Raw genomic sequence first — 27,949 nt, forward strand, 5'->3', positions numbered from 1 at the left:
TCCTTCCCTACCCCCACTATCTCTCTCTCTCCCCTCCCCCTCGCTTTCTTTCTTTCTTTGTTTCTTTCTTTCTTTCTCTTTCTTTCTCCACAGACAGCAGCACTGTCAGTTTGGGGAGGGAGGGTAGTGTTAAATGTATTAGCAGATTTAAATACACTAACTAATTGAAGTCAAACACCACCTAACACTTTATAATCAGTGAACCGCTGCATCCAAAGGGCACAGCGATCACAGAGCTTGCCCAATGCGTGCCCCAAGGGCGGGCAGGAGGCAGGGTTCTGGGAGAACGTCAATAGATGCCCTCTCTGAAGTGGAGGACCGCACTGCAGCTGTCCTTTTGCTATAGCGGGTTCAGCAAGTGGTTAAACATGTTTGTTGAGTTTTAGAGACATTTCAAAAGCATTTTTCTATCCTTTTCCCCAAATTTACTAAGCCATTTTGTGATGTTCAAGGCACTGAAAATGCTTATAAGCTCTTGTACCAAGATTTTAGGAGCATATTATGGAGCTTTTGTGAGAGTTTTCTTAAATTATAATGGAACCTGAAAATGATAGGAGTAGGTTATGGCTGCATTCAAGAGATTTTCGAATTGCCCCCAAAAAAATAATGCAAAATAGGTGTGTGGCACTTACATTGATCCAATGGAGGATGCAGCCATCCAAAACTGCTGTAAACAAGGAGACCATTCATTCATATGCAATATCTTTGCTGAGAGATTCCCACCCGTTGCACACAGATGGCACCCGTTCAAATCACTGCAAACTTAAAGTCGCAGCCACTTTGAAAAGATGCCTGCACTACTTTGGTGCAACATTTGATGTGACTTTGATCCTTAAAATGTAAAGCCAAATCAAAATCGCACCAAAAGTCACATTTGCAATGGAAATTGTGCGTCTTTGGAGAAGCGCTAATGTGAAAGGAGCCTTAACCTCCCTGGCGGTATGATTATGTCAGGAATTACATACCAAAAGCGGTACAATTGTTTTCATGGAAATTTGGCGTTATGTATTATAGGCCTACAATTCTTAGTAATTACTGACTTAAACCTGACCAAAACAAGAGTCTAGTAGACATCCCAGATGTGATAAATTTGAAACACAAACGCATGAATTATAATCGAATCAATAATATTATTTTATTATTTAATATATAATATATATAATAAAATTATATTATTGATTAGATTATAATTCATGCATTATATATTATATATAGATATATTTGTGTGTGCATATATATATATATATATATATATATATATATATATATACCGGTGTATATATATATATATATATATATATGCATATATATATATATATATATATATATATATATATATATATATATATATATATATATATATATATATGCATATATATATATATATACATATATATATATATATATATGCATATATATATATATATATATGCATATATATATATAATATAAAATGTGTTTTGTGTTTTGTGCAACGTTTTTTTTTTTTAATTTCCCTCCCTAGTTCCGCTCCCATGCAGCATTGCTGCTGCAGGGAACGGAACTAGGAAGTGATCACACCGACGGAGGGACGGAGGAGCGGCGGGACTCTCGGCTGGCGGTCACAGCAATGAGAGATCATCGCTGGATCGCCAGGATAAGGTAAGAGAACACCGCTGCACTCTCTGCAATCCACCCCGAGCGTGACTCGGGGTTACCGATCCTGATATGAAAAATCAACCCCGAGTCACGCTCGGGATTACCGCTAAGGGGGTTAAGAACACTCACAGTATGAACAGGCCCTCTCAGTTGGGGCAATTCTCATCCAAGATAGCAAAATGCAGATATTGGAGTATATGCAGCATTTGGAAAACTTAATATACCTGACTAAACTATAATGTACATATTAAATGTAATTCTTACCATAAAATATAGGAAATTGCGAAGCAGCTGACTGTTGCAAGACCACAACTTCTGCTTGGATACTGGTGATGAGCTGTCCTCATCTCAATTAATATGAAAGGCAGCACTGTTGTATGCTAGAAAATAAACAGATAGTTTTAAGCATTTATAGTGGAGCCATCAGTAACTAAAAGTCTACATTAATAAATTATTGACATGTCTCAATATACAGCATCAATTTAATTAAAAAAGAGTATCAGTTCTTGATCTCCAAGTGGCTGTACCCCTCTAATTGTCTGCTTGAGGGGTATATTCTGGAAGAATAATGACATCATACCTCCCAACTTATTGAGAAGGGAACAAGGGACACCTATTATCAAAAGTATGAAGGCATAGAACACACCTACTGCTACGCCCCCTTAAAGGATAATTATACAAAAAAAAAAATGATTTGTTAAACCCACAAGTTTTTTTTTTTTTTTTTTTTTTTTACCACGACCTTAAGTTCCTACTTACTGGCTTTTAAATTTTACAAATGCAGCAATTTAGAAATTGGATGAAAGGTTTAGCACTGGGAAACACTTTTTGAAAGATAAATAGTGCATTTTATATACAACTCCATAGATTAGATCAAAATGAGGAACAAATGAGGAGGAAAAAGGGACAGAGGGACTTTGTTCCAAATTAGGGACAGTTCCTTGAAATCAGGGACAGTTAGGAGCTATAATAAGATCCGTTTGCTGCAGTCTGAAGGAAACTTTTTCTTAGTCACCTCTCCCAAGCGTTTTTTTTTTTTGGGAATATACATAGTAACTGTGTGATAACTCACAAGCTGATCTGATCTGTGTGAAACAATATGTTCATGGAACATAAACATCAGACCTCAAGCACCATAGCACATGGGCCAGCATCCAAGTCCAGGAAGTAGATAATGAGCATAAGGACCGAAAGTGGAGCTTCACTCTCCCAATCAACATTGATTATTTTTAATCCTCATACCGCTAGCATTAGTAAAAAGATAGGAAAGTATATCATATTTACTTGTTTTAAACTTTTTTTTTTACACTTCTTTAGTTACTTCCTGGTTTCTTGCCTAGGCAAATAATGTCATAAATCCCAGGAGCCTTCAGGAGGGGAGGAGAGGAGGAGGGCTTTTCTTAGCTAAGCACACTCTTCTGCATACACACTTGAGCTAAGGGCAGATTGATTCCAGGAAGTAAATGCTACATGAATCATTTGCCCTTTTTCAAGATGGCCACAACAAGCAGAAATGCTAGGGGGTTGTTTTTCAAAGTGATTTCTCAACAAAATAAAGCATGGAGACATGGATGGATGGGTGAGTCGGCTTTGAATATTAAAAATAATAAATATAAATAAATAGTGTTTTTGGTTTGTGGTGCTCGGATGCACTGACGATCTGCTTTAAGCAGCAACCAACAAATCTTCCAAAACATAAATTGAAATTCATGCGTGCAAAATTAAAAAAAAAAACTGCTTTCTATGGTTAGAGCAATTTTCACAAATCATGTCTGTAGAACTGCTGGAACACCAATATAAAAGATGAATCATTAGGTAACACAAGGTAATGACAACTGAATTGTTCCTTATTCAAATCACATTACATTTAAGACATTATATAAGCATTGTTTTATTTGTTAGGCTGTTTTTTGAAACAAGTAAAAGAAGCTAATGTCTCTTTTTTAATAATCAGTAGTTTGGTTTTTATACATATTTAATTGGTTAGCAGCGGTACTGAAAATATCATTTTCAAAGGGTTTTCACCCAAAATTTACAGAGTTTACTCAGGAATCACACATTTTCCCAATTTAATCTGATTAGAAAATGTGTTAATATTGGATGAAAATGTTTATAGACTTTAAATAACCGTTAAAGGCTCTTGGACTTTAAAAATATTCTGACTGTGAAAAAGGCCTCCTACTCCTGACAAACAGCATACTCTTCAGTGCATTCTGCAAACTACTTTTTTTTTTTTTTAATTAAAATAAATTAATACGGATATGGAATGCAAACCAAGATATTTATTGCACCTTTTAAGTTCCAAAAGTTGTTCCATTAAAAAAAAGAATTGGCCTTGATGGCCTGGTATTGTGCCTTTTGAACAGTTAATGATCATTTTTTAGCTTAATATAGGAAATAATTATCAATAATTTTACATTAGTTCTATCTGATGTGCACCTTTCAAGTCCCATTTACTTTTATGGCAGATTTGTAAAGTTAGAACATTTTGGAAATATTATATGGCACAAGCCACTTACCCGTCTAGTCAACTACAGTTGGTATGGCAAATTATTTTATAAATTATATCAGGTGCCCCCCGGCTTACCCGTCTCTGGGAAAGAATAAATAATCACGGTTATAAGTATCGCTGAATGACAGCGTCCAAATCATTTATAACTTCAATGGAATACCTTTTTCTTGAGTATAGATGAAAAGGCATTGATGTACATACTGGGACTGATTTATGGAAAACTGGCTGTTCACTTTGCAAGGAAATTCACACTTTGCAAGGGAAGTTTCCCTTAGCTTAGTAAATGAGATGAAGCTCTGACTAACTTCTATCATCCAATCATCTGCAAACAAAAATACATTTTTTTTAAATTTTCCTTGCACATGATTGGGTATTTTTTTGCAAGCTAAGAGAAAATTCCTTTGCAAAGTGAAAATGTCCTTGCCTTTAGTAAAGCATTCCCTATGCCTCAATTATACAGAATGTCTATTACATCTATGAAGTTGATTTAGGCTCCGTTTCCACTATTGCGACTTATTGTGCGCTTCGACACATGTCAAGTCGCACAGCAAGTCAAAAGCCATTCATTTCAATTTGGCCCGTTCTAACTGCTGCAAATTCAGTCGCTGCGACTTGAAAAGTAGTTTGTGCACTACTTTTGGGCCGACTTCAGTGCGACTTCCTTCTATAATGAGGGAAAAGTCGCATTGAAAGCCGCAAACAACTTACACTATGAAGTCGCGCTAGAAGTAGCATGACTTCGTAGCCGCGACAGTGGAAACGGAGCCTTACTAAAACCGGAGAGTGCAAATTCTGGAGCACCTGTGCATGGTAGCCAATCAGCTTCTTACTTAAGCTTGTTCAAATAAGGTTTTACAATAAGGCCGGGTTCACGCTGGTACGACACGACTGTTGTATGCTTGTTGATCCTACTTTGCCCAGTGACATCAGTCCTACATCAGTCCTTCTTCTATCTGACTTGAATGAACAGGATAACATTTTGCTCCGACTTTGAGATAGTCAGACTTGTCCTTTGACCAATCAAAACAATTCCAGTTATGAAATAAATGATTTTTCCTGCTGCTGTATTCACCATGTTGGATGTCACAAGTTGCATGATTAGGACGAGGATCCGACTTTAAAGCAACTTCAATGATACTGAATGGGCTGAAAACGGACCAAAGTAGTGTAGGACCCTTTTCTAAGGTCAGACTTACTTGTGTTGGACTAGTTAAGATAGCTCTCATAGGGAACCATTTATTTGTACACGTTATGGGACATGTGCTCCCAAAGTCGGAGCATATGTCAGACTAGTGTGAACCAGACCTAAAACCTGGAAGCTGATTGGTTTTTGTATGCACAGGTGCACCTAGGGTTGTCACCTGTCTGGGATTCACCCGGGCATTCGGGCTTTGAATCACGTGTCTGGGTTTCAGTCAGCCTGAAACCTGGACACATTGTTCAGACTGGAATGTGGCTCGGAACGGTGTTTGACAGGAGGGTAAGGGGGCACTATGTGCGCCGCATTACTATTCTCTCCAAAGGTGTCCCAGGTCTGTTACAATCCTATAGTGTATACTAAAACAAAAACAATTACTGTACGCCACTAAAGTGTTCGGGTTCTGTTTGAAGAAAAGATGGCAACCCTAGGAGCACCAGATTTTGCACTTTCCAGTTTTAGTAAATCAACCCCATTGCCTTGTAGCTTTCCTACTTCGATGTTAAAATTTGTATTTGTGTACAAAACCAGTTTTTATCACTGAATGATCTGTAACTATTACCTTCCACAACCTGTGAATTTAGATCTAAATCCATTGTGTTGTGTATGGTGGCTTTACAAATTTTACAGTATGTATTCAATGCATAGCAGACACATATTGCCTACAGTTTATGTACTCAGTATCTGTGCAATAAGCATGTATTTGACAGAATTGGTCTATTTTGGAACCATGCGGGACTCTGTGGTCAGTTATCCAAAGATAATATATAGATGAGCAAACCTTCTGCTCCCACTGGCTGCAGCCACTGTTATGTCTATAGGGAACAAAGCTTGAGATGAATATGAATAAAGGAAGAGGCTTTAGTGTGTCTGCTTACTGCCAAAAGACTTTTGTCATGAGGATAAGGAGGATCAAATGCCAATATGCTCCTCACTGAGCCGAATAACTACAGCTCTGCTGTGCATGTTTCAAAAAAAAAAAAATATATCATGATGCTGAGTAAAAGAAAAGGATCAGTTATAAGCTATATGTTTAATCATTTTTATATCTATACTCCACTAAAATATGTATTTCAACAAGGGGGGAAAAGGCAGAGCCTCTTTTATTGTATTATTGAAGTGTTTCACATTTTACGCAGGGTTGTATTTAGACCCATGAATAGTGGGATGCTTTTGTGCAAGCTCATCTCCTTGCATCGTACCATTATCTTTGTAAAGCCAAAGCTAGAACGCATTATTTAACAGGTTACTGACCACCCGCTGCAGTTTTACTGTGACAGGCTGGCTCTCCTACGCAAACCGATGTAGCTTTACGTCGGTCGCGCACTGCGGGGCGCCCTCTCGCCCCTACTAGGCAGCGGAGAAGCCGATGCACGGGGCCGGCGGCCACGATTGTCGCCGGGCACCCGCGATCATTCCCTGCTGAGAGAGAAGAACGCCCAGCTGTTGTAAACACAGCTGACCGTTCTTCTCTCTGAAATGATCACAGAGCGCCTGTGATCCTTCTATGATCATTTCACAAGCCCCTCCCCCCACAGTTAGGAAAAACTCCCCCATAGGCTCACACGTAACCCTTTGATCACCCCTCAGGTAAACCCTTTTCCCTGCAAATGTCATTATTACAGTAACAGTGCATATTTTTAGTGTCAAAGTGTCAAAAATGTCAGTTAGGGGTCTGATCTGTCTGCCACAATGTCGCAGTCCCGCTAAAAATCGCAGATCGCCGCCATTACTAGTAAAATAAATAAATCAATAAATAAAAATGACCTAAATCTTTCCCTAGTTTGCAGACGCGATAACTTTTGAGCAAACCAATCAAATTACACTTATTTCGATGATTTTTTTTTACCAAAAATATGTAGCAGAATACAATTTGACCTAAAAGGATGAACATATTTGATTTTTACATTTTTTTTTTTTTTTGGGAATGTTATATAGCAGAATGTGAAAATGATTGTGTTTTTCTTTCAGAATTGTTGCTCTTTTTTTGTTTATAGCACAAAAAATAAAAATCGCACAGGTGATCAAATACCACCAAAAGAAAGCTCTATTTGTGGTTAAAAAAAATCACATCAATTTTATTTAGCTACAGTGTGGCACGACTGTGCAATTTTCCGTTAAAATAATGCAGTGCCAAATCGCAAAAAAATGGCCTGGTCATTAAGGGGGCAAATCCTTCCGGTCCAGAACTGGTTAAAGTTTAATTCTAGTCAGATTCTAACTAAGGCTAAATCTACCCCCCACCCTACTTCTAAGATTATGCTATCTACCCTGTAAAAGGAAAGATTTGTATAATTACCAATTCTGAAGACGCTCCAGTCACATGACCAGCTTCCAGCACCGGCTTCAGTGTAGAGGAGGGACAGCTGACAACGGATGCCCCATAGTAAACTCTCTGGGACTTTGGGAACTATATGAACTGTTGTCCTTTATGATTTTGTGCAATCAATGAACTGTTGTTTTCTATGTTTTGTTCAATCAATAATATTTATGCTGAGGTACAACTTTATGTTTAGTGCTAGCAGATTGGTTGCCGATTCTAAACATTTTTTCTGCTTTCAGTAGGAATTTTCTCTCAATATTTATATCAAACTAAAGTAGCGCAGCTTTTTTTCTCTATCTCTCTATTTGGTGTTGTCTTGCCTTAAGCTGCAGCTTGTTGCTTAGTTAGCGCGGTTATCCATCCCTTTTTAATCCTATGGGTGATGTCATCGCCAAGGCTCTGCAGCTGTTGTCACTGCCTTCCCTATTTGCTGAAGCTGGTGCTATGACCTGAGCTTCAGAATAGGTAAGTATTGACATATTTTCTTTTACAGGGTAGATAGAATAGTCTAAGAATGTTGCTGGGAGTAGATTTGGCCTTAGTTAGAATTTGACTGGAATTCAACTTTAACCACTTAAGCCCCGGAGGATTTGGCTGCTGAAAGACCAGAGAGTATTTTGCGATTCGGCACTGCGTGAATTTAACGGACAATTGTGCAGTCGTGCGACGCTGTACCTAAACGAATTTGACGTCCTTTTTTTCCCACACACAGAGCTTTCTTTTGGTGGTATTTGATCACCTGTGCGATTTTTTGATCATGCGCTATAAACAAAAAAAGAGCGACAATTTTGCAAAAATAACAATATTTTTCAAATTTTTTTATATGAAATTCCCCAAAAAAAAATGTAAAAATCAAAATTTTTTAACATTTTCGGCCAATTTGTTTTATGCTACATATGTTTGGTAAAAAAAAATCGCAAAAAGCGTATTTTGATTGGTTTGCGCAAAAGTTATCGCGTTTACTAACAAAGGGAAAGATTTTTGTCATTTTTGTTGGTTTTTTTTAACGCGTAATGGCGGCGATCTGCGATCTTTTTTGCGGTACTGCAACATTGGGGCAGACAGATCGGACCCTTGACTGACATTTTTGACACTTTTGAGGTTACCAGTGACATTTCTACAGTAATCAGTGCTATATATATGCACTGTTACTGTAAAATTACACTGGCAGTGAAGGGGTTAACTTTATTTGAGAGGGAGGGGCTGTGTGTGTCCCTAGGGGCGTGATTCTAACTGTGATTGGCTGTGGCTTTAGCTGTAGGAACAATGATCAACGGTCCTACATAGTAGAACCGTATGATCATTGTTTCTACACAGGGGAGAATGACAGGCGGCTTGTTTACACTAGCCGCCTGACTTTCTCCCTCTCCCCCGACGATCGCTGAGTGACCGGCGGACATCGGGTCTGCCGGTCACACGCGCGGGGGGGGGTCCGTGACCGCGCGGGAGCGCGCCGCCGGTGGCGCTCGCTCGCTCCCCAGAGCCTCACAGGCTAGTGACGTACCGATACGTCACTCTGCCTGTGAGGGGCTGACCGCCGCAGTATATCTACTTGCGGCGGTCGGCAAGTGGTTAACCACTTGCCGACCGCCAGCAGTACATATATTGTGGCAGGTCGGCTCTGTCCCCCGAAATGATGTAACTGTGCGTCATTTCACGAGACTGCTAGTGGCAGCGGTGTGCACACGCGCTGACTGCCTACAGGGGGAGCCAATCAGCGGGTCCAGCAGCCGCCAGCACCCGCGATCGATCCTCATGGAGACAGACTGGCGGTCTGTCATTGCAAACACGGCAGACCGCTGTTCTGTCAGTGATGAACACAGGGATCCTGTGTTCCTCTTATTTAGGAACACAGATCTCTGTGTTCATTCAGCAAGCCCATCCCCTCACAGTTAGAAAGCACACCCCCAGGGACACATTTAACCCTTTGATCACCCCTGGTGTTAACCTCTTCCCTGCCAGTGTCGTTAGTACAGTAACAGTGCATATTTTTAGCACTGATTACTGTAGTAATGTCACTGGTCCCCCCCCCCCCCAATTTTTTTTTATTGGTAATGTTATATAGCAGATAGTAAATAAATATTGTTTTTTTTTCAGAATTGTCACTGTTTTTTTGTTTATTGTGCAAAACATAAAAATCGCACAGGTGATCAAATACCACCAAAAGAAAGCTCTATTTGTGGGGAAAAAAGGACATCAATTTAATTTGGGTACAGCGTCACACGATCACACAATTGTCAGTTAAAATAATGCAGTGCCAAATCGCAAAAGATGGCCTGGTCATTAAGGGGGAAAAACTTCCGGTCCAGAAGTGATTAACCACTTCAAGACCAGGCCTATTTCTGACATCTGATGTTTACAAGTTAAAGTCAGTATTTGTTGCTAGAAAATTACTTAGAACCCCCAAACATTATATATACCCTGTATATATTTTTTAACAGAGACACTAGAGAATAAAATGGAAGTCGGTGCAATATTTTATGCCACACTGTATTTGCGCAGTGGTCTTTCAAACACATTTTTTTCGGAAAAAATACACTTCAATGAATTTTAAAAAAAAACAATTAGTATAGTTAGCCCAATTTTTTGTATGATGTGAAAGATGATGTGAAAGATGAGTAAATAGATACCTAACATATCACGCTTTAAAATTGTACATGCTCATGCAATGCCGACAAACTACGGTACTTAAAAATCTCCATAGACCACTCTTTAAAAATTTTTAACAGTTACCTGTTTAGAGTTACAGGCTGAAGGTCTTGAACTAGAATTATTGCTCTTGGTCTAATGATCATGGCGATACTTCACATGTGTAATTTGAACATTGTTTACATTTGCGGGCACGACTTAGATATGCATTTGGGGTGTAAAACATTTTTTTTTCTTATTCATTTTATTTATTTTTTTGTTTTTACACTGTCCCTTAAAAAAATTTTTTCTGATCAATATTATTGCTCTCACAAGGAATGTAGACATCTCTTGTGACAGTAATAGGCAGTGACATGTCCTCTTTATTGAGGGATCTGGGGTCTAAAAGACCCCAAACCCCTCCTCTGCACTTAAAGTGATTGTAAAGTCTTTTTTTTAAATAACAAACATGTTATACTTACCTCCTCTGTGCAGTTGGTTTTGCACAGAGCAGCCTGGATTCTCCTCTTCTCAGTTCCCTCTTTGCTGCTCCTGGCCCCTCCCTCCTGTTGAGTGCCCCCACGGCAAACAGCTTGCTATGGGGGCACCCCGAGCCAAGCTGAAGCTCCGTGTGTCCATTCAGACATGTAGCTGCTGTTCGGCCCCACCCCCTCTCTCTCCTGATTGGCTAACTGACTTTGATTGACAGCAGCAGGAGCCATTGGCGCCGCTGCTGTGTATCAGCCAATCAGGAGGAAGAGTCCTGGATGGCTGAGGGACTTGTGGACATCGCTGGCTAGATATGGGGCTCAGGTAATTTTATATGCAGAACTACTTTTAGTTGCACAGAAGATCACATAAGATAAAGCAGAGATGATTTTATGTTTCCTGGGTAATAAAGTTCCTTCAGACTCCTCTGAACATCCACTAAATACACTACTTCCGACAGTTCATTTGTAGAATTTGATCATCAATGTCAAGAGGTGGCCAGTAGTAAGGAAAAAAAATACAGAAAAGTTCTCACATTTTGTACATTTTGAGGTGTTCCCCCTCAAACCCTGCTGCCTTAGGCACTGTCAATACAACAAGGATTTTGCATATAAACGCAGATGCGTTGTGAAATAAAATAAAATATTTAAATTTAAAAATAAAAAAATGTAAAAACAGATGCCCCTACAGATGAACCACAAGCACATGTATGTAACGCTCCTGCGTTTCTTATATGGTGTGGATTTTCAGCTGCAGAAATAGTTCCACGTCAGTAGTCATGTAAGAGATATGCTGAGATACCATTCCCAACCTCAATGACTCATCATGTGTGGAAGGTCTTATTTCAGCCAGTAAATACACACAATTAGCAAGCTGGTTCCTAGAATTACTTTATGTATGTGGTAACACAATGATGAAGGTTGAGGGATAGGTTGAGTGGAGGTGGTAGGTGATAGACACTTGAAGGTGAGACAGTAGCAGATGGATGCAGGAAGGTTTAGCAATGTTGTATGGTAGCAGATGACAGAATAGCAGGTGGACATACAAAAGAGATCAACCCAGTGCAGAAAAGTAGCAGTAGTCTCAAGAGCTAGCAATCTAGTTATGCAGATGTGATAAACAGTCTTTACTATGCAGAGCTAGATAGTGTAAGCTTAGTATAAGTTTATAGAGAATTCCCCTGCGGGGTACTTAGCACTATTAGCGATACAGCCGAAGAGTGGTTCAGGAGAGGCGGATGATCCAGTAGCGGGATACAGGGATCAGCGCGGCGAGGTTCCGTCAGCGAGGTAAGCTTGCAAGCATGGAAGCTTCAAGCAAGGTTAGCATCCAGGTAAGGGTGTTTGAACGAACACATGTGAGTGAGAACCGGCGCTTTAAATAGCCATCTAGTCCGGCGCTGGGTGATAACAGCTCCAGTCTTAAAGGTGTATGCGCACCTTTCCAAAAGTAAATGGTGGGGCGCATACACTTGTGGAAAGTGTAATTTAGGGTACCAAAGGTACCGGAACATTACAATACCCCCCCCTTAAGGCCTGCTCCTGAAGGCCTCTGGAGCTGGTTTGTCTGGGTATCTCGCATGAAAATTGCGGATTAATCTAAGGGCATGTATGTCAGAGGTGTTTAGCCAGGTGTCGTCTTGGGGCCCATAGTTCTTCCATCTAACCAAGTACTGAAGTCTTCTTCTGTAGATACGAGAATCCAGAATCTCTTTTATCTCGTATTCTTCTCCACCTTCAACTTGTACAGGAGGGGGAGGTGGAATATTAGGCCTTATTCCTTGGTCCGGAACATGGGGTTTTAGTAGCGACACATGGAAAATGGGATGGATTTTTAGGTCCATTGGCAATGTAAGCTGCACTGCAGCTTTTCCAATAAGTTTCTTGATTGGGAAAGGTCCCAAGAACAGAGGTCCAAGCTTTTTGCTAGGGATCTTCAGTCTCAAGTTTTTTGTTGAGAGCCAAACGAGGTCCCTGATAGTATACTGTGGAGAAGGTCTTCTACGAAGATCATAGTACTTCTTTTGTTGACTGTGAGCGTGTGCAATGGTAGTATTTAGTAAACCCAGAGAATCCTTTATTTGGGTAAGATAGTCTGAGGCTACTGGGTTATTTGAAGGAAGGATGCGTGGAGGGAGAATAGAGGGATGGAACCCATAGTTCAAGTAGAACGGACTCTGCTTGGTTGTACTGTGAGTTGCGTTGTTGTAGGCAAATTCTGCCAGGGGGAGAAGATCCAACCAATCATCCTGTTGGTAAGAAGTGTAACAACGTAAATACTGCTCGATGCATTGGTTGACTCTTTCAGTCTGTCCGTTGGTCTGCGGATGGTAAGGAGAAGTGAGCTTCCGCTCAATCCGTAGTATGTGACATAGTTCTTGCCAGAATTTAGAAATAAATTGGGATCCACGGTCAGACAGAAGAGTTTTTGGGATACCATGTAATCTGAAGACATGTTTCATCAGGAGTTCTGCCGTTTGTTTGGACGAAGGTAGTCTGCGAATAGCAATGAAATGTGCCATCTTTGTCAGATGGTCCACTGACACCAAGATGGTATTAAATCCTTTGGAAGGAGGCAATTCTACGATGAAGTCCAATGACAAAACCTCCCATGGAGTTTGGGGTATTGGTAGACTGCATAGTAGACCGGATGGTCTCGTAGTGTCAATTTTGGACCTGGCACAGACATTGCATGAAGAGACAAATTTTTGTATAGATGTTTTCATGTCAGGCCACCAGAATTGTCGAGAAATCAAATTGAAAGTCTTTGTCATACCCATATGTCCTGCCATAGGCACATCATGCGATAATTCCAAGATCTTGGTGCGTAGGGTAGGTGGTATGTAAAGTTTGTCGTTGTAGTAGAGGAAGCCTTCTGCATCAGTATTTAGTTGTGGTGGGGGTGAATCCAAACTTATACCATGCAGAACCTCTTCCTTTAAGGAACGGACAACTCCAATAATGCGTTTGTGAGGTATTATAGGAACGGAAGGGATTTCAAAGTAGTTTTCTTCAGTTAGTCGTGATAGTGCATCCGCCTTTTTGTTCTTATCTGCAGGTGTGTAGGTCACTAGGAAGTTAAACCTTAGAAAGAATAGTGACCATCGTACCTGTCGATGCGAGAGAGTTTTGCTAGTCTGAAGATATTGGAGGTTTTTATGGTCCGTGTATATAATTATTGGTAGTTGGGTGCCTTCGAGTAAATGTCGCCAATTCTCCAGAGCCAATTTTATAGCAAGCAGTTCCTTTTCACCCATGGGGTAATTTATCTCGGGACTGCTCAGGGATTTAGAAAAAAAAGCGACTGGATGAAGTGGTGAAGTGTGGGTAGGTCGTTGGGAGAGTATTGCTCCTACTGCCATGTTTGACGCATCTACCTCCAGAATGTATTGGAGGGATGGGTCTGGATGGCGTAATATGGGAGCGGAAGTAAACCTTGTCTTTAACAAGTGGAAAGCCTTATTTGCTTCTTCTGACCATTTAAATGGTATTTTTATGCTAGTGAGCTGTGTGAGGGGTCTCACAATAGCAGAAAAGTTTTTTATGAACTTCCTGTAGAAATTTGAAAATCCCAGGAATCACTGTAGCGCCTTGCGTGTAGTTGGTGTAGGCCAATCCTGAATGCAGGATATTTTACTCATGTCCATCTCGATTCCTGTTTTGGATATGATGTAGCCTAGAAAGAGTACCTCATCTTTATGGAACAAGCATTTCTTCAGCTTCACATAAAGATTATGTGCAAGCAATCTCGATAATACAAGTCTTACATGTCTTATGTGTTCAGACAGGGTCCGTGAATATATAAGTATATCGTCCAGATATACCACAACACAGACATCTAGTAAGTCTTTAAAAATATTGTTTATAAATCATTGGAAAACTGCAGGGGCATTGCATAGGCCGAATGGCATCACAAGATATTCGAACAATCCGTATCTAGTTCTGAATGCAGTCTTCCACTCGTGTCCATCACGGATTCGAATGAGATTGTATGCTCCTTTCAGGTCTAATTTTGAAAAATAGGTAGCTCCACGCACCTGCTCAATGAGCTCAGGGATAAGCGGTAGAGGATAGCGATCTTTTATTGTGATAGCATTCAATTTCCTGTAGTCGATGATAGGTCTGAGACTTGAATCTTTATTGCGAACAAAAAAGAGTCCTGCTGCTGTGGAAGAAGTGGAAGGTCTAATAAAACCTTTTTCCAAGTTCTCATCCAAATAGGTTTTGAGATGGGCAAGTTCATCCTGTGAAAGAGGATAAACATGACCGAACGGCAATTTGCTATTTGGGAGTAGATCAATGCTACAATCATAGTCTCGATGAGGAGGTAATGCTTGAGCATTTTTCTCAAGAAAAACCTCAGAAAGATCCTGATAACATAGTGGTGCAATCTCATCTGTCACCACAGACAGAATCTTCCCGGAAAACGGGAGGTTACACGTTTCCTCGCAATAACAAGAAGGGAAGGTCAAGGACCGTTTCTTCCAATCTATGGTTGGTTGGTGTGTGTGCAACCAGGGAAGTCCCAACACAATGGGAAAGTGGGGTGATGGTATTAAATCGAAGGTAGAAGTCTCCCTATGAGACTCGTTAATAGTGACTAGAAGTGCTTGTGTCTGATCGGTGATCGGACCAGAGGATAACGGAACACCGGTAATAAGACTTACTGAGACAGGTTTGAATTTAGAAATAATAGGAATTTTATTTAAAGCAGCAAAACATATATCCATATAATTTCCACAAGATCCTGTGTCAATCATGGCCTTAGTAGTAATCCTGTTCTGGTCCCACTGTAATGTCAAAAAAACAGAAATGTAGGGGTTAGTGAATGAAGTTGTCAATCCTCCTAGGGAGACATGTGAACACTCACCCTTCTTTTTGTTGACTAGGGGACAGACGTTTATCTTGTGATCCGGGGATGCACAGTACAAGCAGAGATTTTCATTTCGTCTTTTGGCTTTTTCCATAGTTGATAGCGGTGGGCGTATGGTTCCTACCTCCATAGGAACGGCCAGACTCCGAGAGGAAACGGATAATGGCATTCCCATCTTTTCAGCCTTTCTTTCTCGTAGTCTTCTATCTATGGTAATACTGAGTTGTATTAATGCATCCAGGGTTTTTGGCAGATCCGCTCGGGCGAGCTCGTCCTTAACGGCTTCTGATAGGCCAAGCCTAAATTGGGTTTTCAGAGATGCATCATTCCATTCTGAATCAAGGGTCCATCTCTTGAACTCTGCGACAAAGTCTTCTACAGGCCTCCTTCCTTGTTTCAAGGATCTTAACTAAAGATCAGCAGTACTCTGCCTATTGGGGTCATCATATAGGCTAGTGAGCTCTGCCAGGAACAAGGCATAGGAGTTGAGAAGCTGGTCGTTTTTCTCAAAAAGAGAATCTGCCCAGGCTCGAGGATCGCTTGATAGGTAAGAAATAATAGTACAAACCTTAATGTGATCAGTAAGGTAGGTACGAGGTTTTAGCAAAAAAAGTAACTCACATGCGTTTTTAAATTCGCGAAATTTTTTGCGATCGCCTGTAAATACCAAAGGGGGATTTATCTTGGGTTCAGGGGACTGAGCAGAGGTAAGTTGTGTCAGTCTAATTACCTGCTGCGACAGAGCCTGATTGTCTTCTTTTAATTCAGCAAGTGCGTGTATTAACGCAGATACTTGCTGTTTTAATTGTGTCACCTGAGTGGTTATTTCTGCTGAATCCATTTTTTGGTTCGTTCAATCTGTAACGCTCCTGCGTTTCTTATATGGTGTGGATTTTCAGCTGCAGAAATAGTTCCACGTCAGTAGTCATGTAAGAGATATGCTGAGATACCATTCCCAACCTCAATGACTCATCATGTGTGGAAGGTCTTATTTCAGCCAGTAAATACACACAATTAGCAAGCTGGTTCCTAGAATTACTTTATGTATGTGGTAACACAATGATGAAGGTTGAGGGATAGGTTGAGTGGAGGTGGTAGGTGATAGACACTTGAAGGTGAGACAGTAGCAGATGGATGCAGGAAGGTTTAGCAATGTTGTATGGTAGCAGATGACAGAATAGCAGGTGGACATACAAAAGAGATCAACCCAGTGCAGAAAAGTAGCAGTAGTCTCAAGAGCTAGCAATCTAGTTATGCAGATGTGATAAACAGTCTTTACTATGCAGAGCTAGATAGTGTAAGCTTAGTATAAGTTTATAGAGAATTCCCCTGCGGGGTACTTAGCACTATTAGCGATACAGCCGAAGGGTGGTTCAGGAGAGGCGGATGATCCAGTAGCGGGATACAGGGATCAGCGCGGCGAGGTTCCGTCAGCAAGGTAAGCTTGCAAGCATGGAAGCTTCAAGCAAGGTTAGCATCCAGGTAAGGGTGTTTGAACGAACACATGTGAGTGAGAACCGGCGCTTTAAATAGCCATCTAGTCCGGCGCTGGGTGATGACAGCTCCAGTCTTAAAGGTGTATGCGCACCTTTCCAAAAGTAAATGGTGGGGCGCATACACTTGTGGAAAGTGTAATTTAGGGTACCAAAGGTACCGGAACATTACAATGTAAGGCCAATTCACATCTCTAAACTAAAAGGAGACCCCTAAACTCATACATATACCCAGTGAAGTGATTAGCCTCAGGTAATACACAGATATGAAGTAAATCCTCCTACATAAGTTGCACCTTTTTTCTGCAGCCACCTATCCTGTACATCCTTTTACAATACACAGATGAAAGGATTTTTCTCAGCAGCAGAAAGCAAGGAGCGGAGATCTGATGTCACACAAAGAGTTGAGTGTAATCTAAGAGTGGATTGCAGGTACACCCCCCCCCCCCCCTTCACAGGGTAAACAAAACATATAGCTGAGGGTATGAGTCATCTGCTGTGTGCTGAAGGAGGGGGGAATTTCATGTTAGGCTGAGGTGTTGGCTTAATCTATTAGCAGTGAGTCATGCAGAAAGAGGAGAGATCAGAGAGGAATCAGACTTAGTGCTTTAAATTCAGGTTAGTACACGCAATAGATGGATGTGATTTGTTAATAAAACACTTTAAAGTTGAGCTCCAGAAAACCAGACAAATACACAGATGAAATAATTATAACAGAGTAGATTTGCCTGCCAAAGTGTTTGTGTTACTGTCCACCCAGTTCCGAGATTTGCACAGCTCTGCCACACAACAAAGCCATAGTAAAATACCTATTTATTCTTTGATGCAATTAAGTAACGCTGATAGGTCCGGTCCCCCCCCCCCCCCAGCAAAGTGCATCCAGCCGTGTAATCGCTGGCTGTGGGAACATAGACAGCCGACAGCATGTTGATTCAGTCTACAGACATAGCGGCTTCAACTGTCAATCTCAGGTGCAGAAATCATTCGATTCTTGCTACTGCAATTCGCAAAATGCCCATGTGAATGGAGCCTAAATGGAGAAGCAGCAGTCTAGTTAGCTCATCTTTCAGTCACTCTGCTATCTTCCTCCATCAGCATGTTTTTTATTAGAACTTGAGCACTCTATCCCAGCTGATTGATTCCTTGTGCTGCTTCTCCCTATTCCGCTCTGAGGTCTGCTGTACATGGAATTTCAAGAGAATGATATCAAGTCAAATTCAGGTATTTACACTTTTTTCATGAAATAAGTGAACACATTTTATGGTCAATGTAACATGTGCCCACATGTGTGCGTAATAAGTGTAAAAGTGATGTTATGCCTTGTTACAGCACATTGCAGTGTTTCCAGTTTATTTTATTTTTTTATTTTCTTTTGCATTTTTATGCAACACACTTGTATGGTATGAACAGGGCACACAGAGAACAATTGTTTTCTAAGTGCCTTTGCGTTAGGCCTACGTGTAGCAACCTGGTGTGAACAAGCCCTAATGATATATTAACAAATTTAGAACTTCATTGTTTGAGTAAAAGTGTATAAAATGCCCCCATTTTTATATGGTTGCCAAGGTTATAAGGATGGCTATAACAGCATTTCTCAACCACCTTTTTTTTTTTTTTTTTTTTTTTTTTTTAGTCCCGGCACCCTTTAAAAGTATGCAAAATCCTGAGGCACCCCAGTCTAAAATGTAAATGTTACTTTGCAATAATGGAAAAACTGAGCCTCCGAAGATGCACACACATGTTGGCACATCAAAGGCAGCATCACATAGTCCAATACTGCCCAAATGCTCGGTCTATGTCTGTGTCCCCCTTACATTGGTGGTCAGTGTTGTGCCCCTTACATTGTTAGTCAGTGGTATGCCGTTTACATTGGTAGTCAGTGTTGTGCCCCTTACTTTGGTGATCACTGTGTGAGTCACCTTACATTGATGGTCCTTGTTGTGCTCCTTACATTGCTGGTCAGTGTCTGTGACCTCTTATAATTGGTGGTCAGTGCCCCTTACTTTAGTGGTCAGTGCATGTGCCCCATTAAATTGGTGGTCAGTGTAGTGCCTTCTACATTTGTGATCACTGTCTGCGCCCCCTTACATTGGTGGTCAGATGTGTGCTCCTTACACTACTGGTCAGTGTTTTTGACCTCTTATAATTGGTGGTCAGTGTAGCCACTTGCCTTAATAGTCAATTTCTGCACCCCTATACACTGGTGGTCAGTTTTTATGCTCCTTTCATTTGTGGTGACTGTTTGCCCCCCCCCCCTTATATTGGTGGTGGTCAGTATCTGTGACTCCTATATTTGGTGGTCAGTGCAGTGCCTTTTGCATTGGTGGTCACTGTTGTACCCCTTAATTGGTGGTCAGTGTCCGTGACCTCTTAAAATTGGTTGTCAGTGTAGTTCCCCTTACATTGGAGGTCAGTGTTGTGCCCCTTACATTGGTGGTTCTCGTCTGTCCCCTCAAACGTTGTTGTCACTGTCTGTGCCTCCTATATTGGAGGTCAGTGTGCCCACAGTGTACCCCTTTACTGCTCGTTAGTGGTCAGTGTGCCTCCCCCCCCCATTTCTTGGAGGTCATCGGGACCAGTTTTACTCACAGGATTGATAGGAAGCACTGGCAGAGGAATAAGGAAAAGGATTGGCGGGAAGCACGGGCGGAGGAGGAAAGTGGGGGGCCATTGTAACAAAAAAATCAATCATTACATTCAGGGCTGCTGTTAGAAATCGCGGGGCCCCATAGAGACTACCTGGCAGGGCCCCCCCCAAGAAAATATTAAAGATATATTTAGCTAAAATTACAACAAAATCACTATTATCAGACACAAATATAACATAACTCGCATAATTCCTGCTAAATCTAAAAAAAAAAAAAAAACGTGTTAAATAAAAAAGAAGATGAGATGAGAAAAATATACTGGGCAGTTGGAGCTCAGTGATCAGACAGACAGAGAGAGTGAAACAAAGTTACAATTTACAAATAAACTCCTGAGCAGAGATAAGTGCTGGGAGGGGGCCCACACAAGGGAGGGGGATTAGTGAGGGACAACTGTCTCTTTCAGATAGCAGGGAGAGGGACAGATCAGATTCAGGTGCTGGAGGAAGATTTCTGTATTTGTTGTCCATCACTAATCCCCCTCTCTGTGTGGGCCCCCCTGTGTGCTCGGGCCCCCTACAAGAGGGCTGGTGGTCCCCCCCTATCAGCGGCCCTGATTACATTTATTATTGTTGTGATTGGCCAATACAGCATTCACAAGTCACAGAGCCACTCTGCCTGGCTCTCTGCCCTTTTACTGCACTTTCTTTAAAACTATCCATCAACCTGCTAACAACTGATTTTTAGCTTTTCAGTACTGGTATCTCTGTAGTCTATAAAGACTCTTATCTTTTGTAATGTGATTTCAATGTTATAGATTCAGCATTTTAAACACCAAGCAAAGGCCCTGTGGTTTCTTCCTAATGGTGTATCTGACTGAAAAAAGTACACTACTTACAGGAAGATGTTAGGTCACTCATTTATGGAAGGAGGTATAAGATATATACTTCCTCATTTGGAGATGTTGTTTGTATTTAATGTTTTCTTTGAATTACAGTTATTCATTGCTTATCACAAGTAACAACTGGACCAGGTGGTTTTCATTTGGATTGTTTACTATGATGTAAATGTTAATTTGATTGATCTGAGAATGTCCTGCAAACTGTATCAAACTCTGCAAGCTGTGACATTAAAAAAATAACATTGGCCATCCTGATATGAATATTCTAGTTTTAGAAGTAGAAGGGCTTGCCCAAAATATACTATATTAATGTTAGACAGACCAATTGGCAAACTAAGTTTGGCAACATAGGTAGCTGACATTTTGAGATAAATTAACTTTAAGGCTCATGTGCACTACAGCTTGTAAACATGAGTTTAACCTCCCAGGCAGTATGATTCTTTCCGATTTTAGGTGCTGAAAGCGGTAAAATTATTTTCCATGTAATTCTTAAGAATGAGCAGCCCAAACCAACTATTTACATATGATTTTTTTTTTACTGTGCGTTCTTCTTTATCCACTTAAGCCCCGGAAGATTTTACCCCCTTCCTGACCAGGGCCTATTTTACGATTCGGCACTGCGTGAATTTAACCGACAATTGCGCGGTCATGCGACGCTGTACCTAAACGAAATTGACGTCCTTTTTTCCACACAAACAGAGCTTTCTTTTGGTGGTATTTGATCACCTGTGCGATTTTTTGATCATGTGCTGTAAACAAAAAAAGAGCGTAAATTTTGCAAAAATAACAATATTTTTCACATTTTTTTTATATGAAATTCCCCAAAAAAAATGTAAAAATCAAAATTTTTTAACATTTTCGGCCAATTTTTTTATGCTACATATGTTTGGTAAAAAAAAAAAAATCGCAAAAAGCGTATTTTGATTGGTTTGCGCGAAAGTTATCGCGTTTACTAACAAAGGGAAAGATTTTTGTCATTTTTGTTGTTTTTTTTTTTTAACGAGTAATGACGGCGATCTGCGATTTTTTTGCGGTACTGCAACATTGCGGCGGACAGATCGGACCCTTGACTGACATTTTTGACACTTTTGGGGTTACCAGTGACATTACTGCAGTAATCAGTGCTATACATATGCACTGTTACTGTAAAAATGACACTGGCAGTGAAGGGGTTAACTGTATTGGAGAGGGAGGGGTTAAGTGTGTCCTAGGGGCGTGCTTCTAACTGTGATTGGACATGGCTACTGGTGTAAGAACAGAGTTTAACGGTCCTACATAGTAGAACCGTCTGATCTCCATTCTTACACAGGGAAGAATGACAGGCGGTTTTGTTTACATCAGCCGCCTGCCTTTCTTCCGGTGTAACAGACGATCGCGAGTGCCCGGCGGACATCGGGTCCGCCGGGCACACGCGCGGGGGGGGGTGTCCGTGACCGCGCGGGAGCGGGAGCGCGCCTCCGGCGGCGCACACTCGCTCCCTAGAAGCCTCACAGGCTAGCGACGTAGACCTACGTCGTTCTGCCTGTGAGGGGCTGACCGCCGCAGTAAATAGTCGTGCGGCGGTCGGCAAGTGGTTAAAACATCTCGGGTATGATAAAGTTTGAAACACAAAATCATAAATTATAATATAATAAATGACTATGAATAAGTTAAAGTATGTATGTATGTATGCATATACAGTATATATATATATATATATATATATATATATATATACTTTATAATATACATATATATACAGTGCCTTGCGAAAGTATTCGGCCCCCTTGAACTTTGCGACCTTTTGCCACATTTCAGGTTTCAAACATAAAGATATAAAACTGTAATTTTTTGTGAAGAATCAACAACAATTGGGACACAATCATGAAGTGGAACGAAATTTATTGGATATTTCAAACTTTTTTACCAAATAAAAAACTGAAAAATTGGGCGTGCAAAATTATTCAGCCCCCTTAAGTTAATACTTTGTAGCGCCACGTTTTGCTGCGATTACAGCTGTAAGTCGCTTGGGGTATGTCTCTATCAGTTTTGCACATCGAGAGACTGACATTTTTGCCCATTCCTCCTTGCAAAACAGCTCGAGCTCAATGAGGGTGGATGGAGAGCCTTTGTGAACAGCAGTTTTCAGTTCTTTCCACAGATTCTCAATTGGATTCAGGTGTGGACTTTGACTTGGCCATTCTAACACCTGGATATGTTTATTTGTGAACCATTCCATTGTAGATTTTGCTTTATGTGTTGGATCATTGTCTTGTTGGAAGACAAATCTCCGCCCCAGTCTCAGGTCTTTTGCAGACTCCATCAGGTTTTCTTCCAGAATGGTCCTGTATTTGGCTCCATCCATCTTCCCATCAATTTTAACCATCTTCCCTGTCCCTGCTGAAGAAAAGCAGGCCCAAACCATGATGCTGCCACCACCATGTTTGACAGTGGGGATGGTGTGTTCAGGGTGATGAGCTGTGTTGCTTTTATGCCAAACATAACGTTTTGCATTGTTGCCAAAAAGTTTGATTTTGGTTTCATCTGACCAGAGCACCTTCTTCCACATGTTTGGTGTGTCTCCCAGGTGGCTTGTGGCAAACTTTAAACTACACTTTTTATGGATATCTTTAAGAAATGGCTTTCTTTTTGCCACTCTTCCATAAAGGCCAGATTTGTGCAGTATACGACTGATCGTTGTCCTATGGACAGAGTCGCCCACCTCAGCTGTAGATCTCTGCAGTTCATCCAGAGTGATCATGGGCCTCTTGGCTGCATCTCTGATCAGTCTTCTCCTTGTATGAGCTGAAAGTTTAGAGGGACGGCCAGGTCTTCGTAGATTTGCAGTGGTCTGATATTCCTTCCATTTCAATATTATCGCTTGCACAGTGCTTCTTGGGATGTTTAAAGCTTGGGAAATCTTTTTGTATCCAAATCCGGATTTAAACTTCTCCACAACAGTATCTCGGACCTGCCTGGTGTGTTCCTTGTTCTTCATGATGCTCTCTGCGCTTTAAACTGACCTCTGAGACTATCACAGTGCAGGTGCATTTATACGGAGACTTAATTACACACATGTGGATTCTATTTATCATCATTAGTCATTTAGGTCAACATTGGATCATTCAGAGATCCTCACTGAACTTCTGGAGAGAGTTTGCTGCACTGAAAGTAAAGGGGCTGAATAATTTTGAACCCCCAATTTTTCAGTTTTTTATTTGTTATCAAAGTTTGAAATATCCAATAAATTTTGTTCCACTTCATGATTATGTCCCAGTTGTTGTTGATTCTTCACAAAAAATTACAGTTTTATATCTTTATGTTTGAAGCCTGAAATGTGGCAAAAGGTCGCAAAGTTCAAGTGTTGCTTAGGGTCATTGTCTTGTTGGAAGGTAAACCTTCGGCCCAGTCTGAGGTCCAGAGCACTCTGGAGAAGGTTTTTGTCCAGGATATCCCTGTACTTGGCTGCATTCATCTTTCCCTCGATTGCAACCAGTCGTCCTGTCCCTGCAGCTGAAAAACACCCCCACAGCATGATGCTGCCACCACCATGCTTCATTGTTGGGACGGTATTGGACAGGTGATGAGCAGTGCCTGGTTTTCTCCACACATACCGCTTAGAATTAAGGCCAAAAAGTTCTATTTTGGTCTCATCAGACCAGAGAATCTTATTTCTCACCATCTTGGAGTCCTTCAGGTGTTTTTTAGCAAACTCCATGCGGGCTTTCATGTGTCTTACACTGAGGAGAGGCTTCCGTCGGGCCACTCTGCCATAAAGCCCCGACTGGTGGAGGGCTGCAGTGATGGTTGACTTTCTACAACTTTCTCCCATCTCCTGACTGCATCTCTGGAGCTCAGCCACAGTGATCTTTGGGTTCTTCTTTACCTCTCTCACCAAGGCTCTTCTCCCCCGATAGCTCAGTTTGGCCGGACGGCCAGCTCTAGGAAGGGTTCTGGTCGTCCCAAATGTCTTCCATTTGAGGATTATAGAGGCCACTGTGCTCTTAGGAACCTTAAGTGCAGCAGAAATCTTTTTGTAACCTTGGCCAGATCTGTGCCTTGCCACAATTCTGTCTCTGAGCTCTTCAGGCAGTTCCTTTGACCTCATGATTCTCATTTGCTCTGACATGCATTGTGATCTGGAAGGACTTATATAGACAGGTGTGTGGCTTTCCTAATCAAGTCCAATCAGTATAATCAAACACAGCTGGACTCAAATGAAGGTGTAGAACCATCTCAAGGATGATCAGAAGAAATGGAAAGCACCTGAGTTAAATATATGAGTGTCACAGCAAAGGGTCTGAATACTTAGGCCATATGATATTTCAGTTTTTCTTTTTTTAATAAATCTGCAACAATGTCAACAATTCTGTGTTTTTCTGTCAGTATGGGGTGCTATGTGTACATTCACGAGGAAGAAGAATGAACTTAAATGATTTTAGCAAAAGGCTGCAATATAACAAAGAGTGAAAAATTTAAGGGGGTCTGAATACTTTCCGTACCCACTGTATATATATATATATATATATATATATATACTTTATAATATACATATATATACAGTGCCTTGCGAAAGTATTCGGCCCCCTTGAACTTTGCGACCTTTTGCCACATTTCAGGCTTCAAACATAAAGATATAAAACTGTAATTTTTTGTGAAGAATCAACAACAAGTGGGACACAATCATGAAGTGGAACGAAATTTATTGGATATTTCAAACTTTTTTACCAAATAAAAAACTGAAAAATTGGGCGTGCAAAATTATTCAGCCCCCTTAAGTTAATACTTTGTAGCGCCACGTTTTGCTGCGATTACAGCTGTAAGTCGCTTGGGGTATGTCTCTATCAGTTTTGCACATCGAGAGACTGACATTTTTGCCCATTCCTCCTTGCAAAACAGCTCGAGCTCAATGAGGGTGGATGGAGAGCCTTTGTGAACAGCAGTTTTCAGTTCTTTCCACAGATTCTCAATTGGATTCAGGTGTGGACTTTGACTTGGCCATTCTAACACCTGGATATGTTTATTTGTGAATAGTGTTGAGCGAACACGGACTGTATTATTCGTGTTCGTACTGAATAATTGGATTTTTTTTACCCGAACACGGACACGGACACTTTACTGTATGTTCGGGTAAAAATCCGTGTTCGGTCGTTTTATTTCCGGGTTTTGCATGCTTTGGCGCTCTTTTCATGGCGGGCTTTCAACAGCCAATCAACAATCGTTTAACTGGTGTGCCTTAAGCCATCCCAGCCATGCCTGCAAATGTCTTAGTAGCTGTGATTGGCCGTCTGAAGCATGTGACCAAGTCTTTATAAGTTCGAGGCAGCCGCCGCAGCAGCGTCATTCTGCTGCTTAGCTAAGGGACAGAGCACACATCAATGTGCTGGCTGCTGATTAGGGAAAGATAGGCAGGAAAAAACCATTTGTGTCCGGATAGAATTGAGGGACAGGTCGGAGTGTTTAGGCAGGGCGAGTTGTAGGCATTTTAGGGATAGAGTGTGCTGAATTATAGGGTCAGTGTCTTCTACAAACTACAATCGATATTGCTGTGTGGGGGGTGGGGTGAATCTGCACTCAATCCTGATCTACGATCTCTTCTCAATCCTGTTAGGGACAGAGTCTGCTGAATTTTAGGGAAACTGTGTTCTACAAACTACAATCGATATTGCTGTGTGGTGTGGGATTGGAGATAGGCAGGTGTCAGTGATCCACATCCATTTTTCTGTGTGTGAGCTGCAGTGAACACAATCTTTTTGGGCTGCAGTGAACACAATCTTTTTGGGCTGCAGTGAACACAATCTTTTTGGGCTGCAGTGAACACAATCTTTTTGGGGTGCAGTGAACAAAATCTTTTTGGGGTGCAGTGAACACAATCCTTTTTGGTGTGCAGTGAACACAATCTTTGTGGGGTGCAGTGAACAAAATCCTTTGTGGGGTGCAGTGAACAACATCCTTTTTGGGGTGCAGTGAACACAATCTTTTTGGGGTGCAGTGAACAAAATCCTTTGTGGGGTGCAGTGAACACAATCTTTTTGGGGTGCAGTGAACACAATCTTTTTGGGGTGGAGTGAACAACATCCTTTTTGGGGTGCAGTGAACAAAATCCTTTTTGGGGTGCAGTGAACACAATCTTTTTGGGGTGCAGTGAACACAATCTTTGTGGGGTACAGTGAACAGAATCTTTGTGGGGTGCAGTGAACACAATCTTTGGGGGGTACAGTGAACACAATCTTTTTGGGGTGCAGTGAACACAATCTTTGTGGGGTGCAGTGAACACAATCTTTTTGGGGTGGAGTGAACAAAATCATTTTTGGGGTGCAGTGAACAACATCCTTTTTGGGGTGCAGTGATCAAAATCCTTTTTGGGGTGCAGTGAACACAATCTTTTTGGGGTGCAGTGAACAAAATCCTTTGTGGGGTGCAGTGAACAGAATCTTTGTGGGGTGCAGTGAACACAATCTTTGGGGGGGGTACAGTGAACACAATCTTTTTGGGGTGCAGTGAACACAATCTTTGTGGGGTACAGTGAACAGAATCTTTGTGGGGTGCAGTGAACACAATCTTTGGGGGGTACAGTGAACACAATCTTTTTGGGGTGCAGTGAACACAATCTTTGGGGGGTACAGTGAACACAATCTTTTTGGGGTGCAGTGAACACAATCTTTGTGGGGTGCAGTGAACACAATCTTTGGGGGGGTACAGTGAACACAATCTTTTTGGGGTGCAGTGAACAACATCCTTTTAGGGTGCAGTGAACACAATCTTTGTGGGGTGCAGTGAACAACATCCTTTTAGGGTGCAGTGAACACAATCTTTGTGGGGTACAGTGAACAGAATCTTTGTGGGGTGCAGTGAACACAATCTTTGGGGGGTACAGTGAACACAATCTTTGTGAGGTGCAGTGAACACAATCTTTGTGGGGTGCAGTGAACACAATCATTGTGGGGTGCAGTGAACTCAATCTTTGTGGGGTACAGTGAACACAATCTCATACTTCTGAAGATTTGAGGGTGCTGCCTGTTCCATACTCCCCCTACTCCTCATCTAGCCTTTTAGGGGTACAAACAATAGTAATTGGGGCCTAGTGTGGTTGTGTACGTGTGATATACATACACTTTTTTTGGATCATATTTTCTATTCCGCTATTTAATCAAAAACCTTTGGGGATCAGTTAAATTGGGGGATAGTCTGTGTTGGTACGTGTGAGAGAGATCCACCTTTCCAAGTTGTTGGGGTTCATCTCATACTTCTGAAGGTTTGAGGGTGCTGCCTGTTCCATACTCCCCCTACTCCTAGCCTTTTAGGGGTACAAACAATAGTAATTGGGGCCT

The 27,949-nt window shown here is 41.3% G+C and overlaps 1 protein-coding gene across 1 annotated transcript in view; it reads right to left on the minus strand.

The window, feature by feature from the left end:
* Positions 1 to 27,949, minus strand: part of AIG1 (androgen induced 1) — a 534,722-nt gene that overhangs the window by 93,907 nt on the left and 412,866 nt on the right. The window contains exon 4 of the mRNA XM_082252270.1: positions 1,903 to 2,018. Coding sequence (XP_082108396.1) covers positions 1,903 to 2,018 — 116 coding nt within the window. The remainder of the gene's footprint in view (positions 1 to 1,902; positions 2,019 to 27,949) is intronic.

Source organism: Pelophylax lessonae (assembly GCF_965119305.1).
Source record: "Pelophylax lessonae genome assembly, chromosome: 3".
Lineage (NCBI taxonomy): Eukaryota > Metazoa > Chordata > Amphibia > Anura > Ranidae > Pelophylax > Pelophylax lessonae.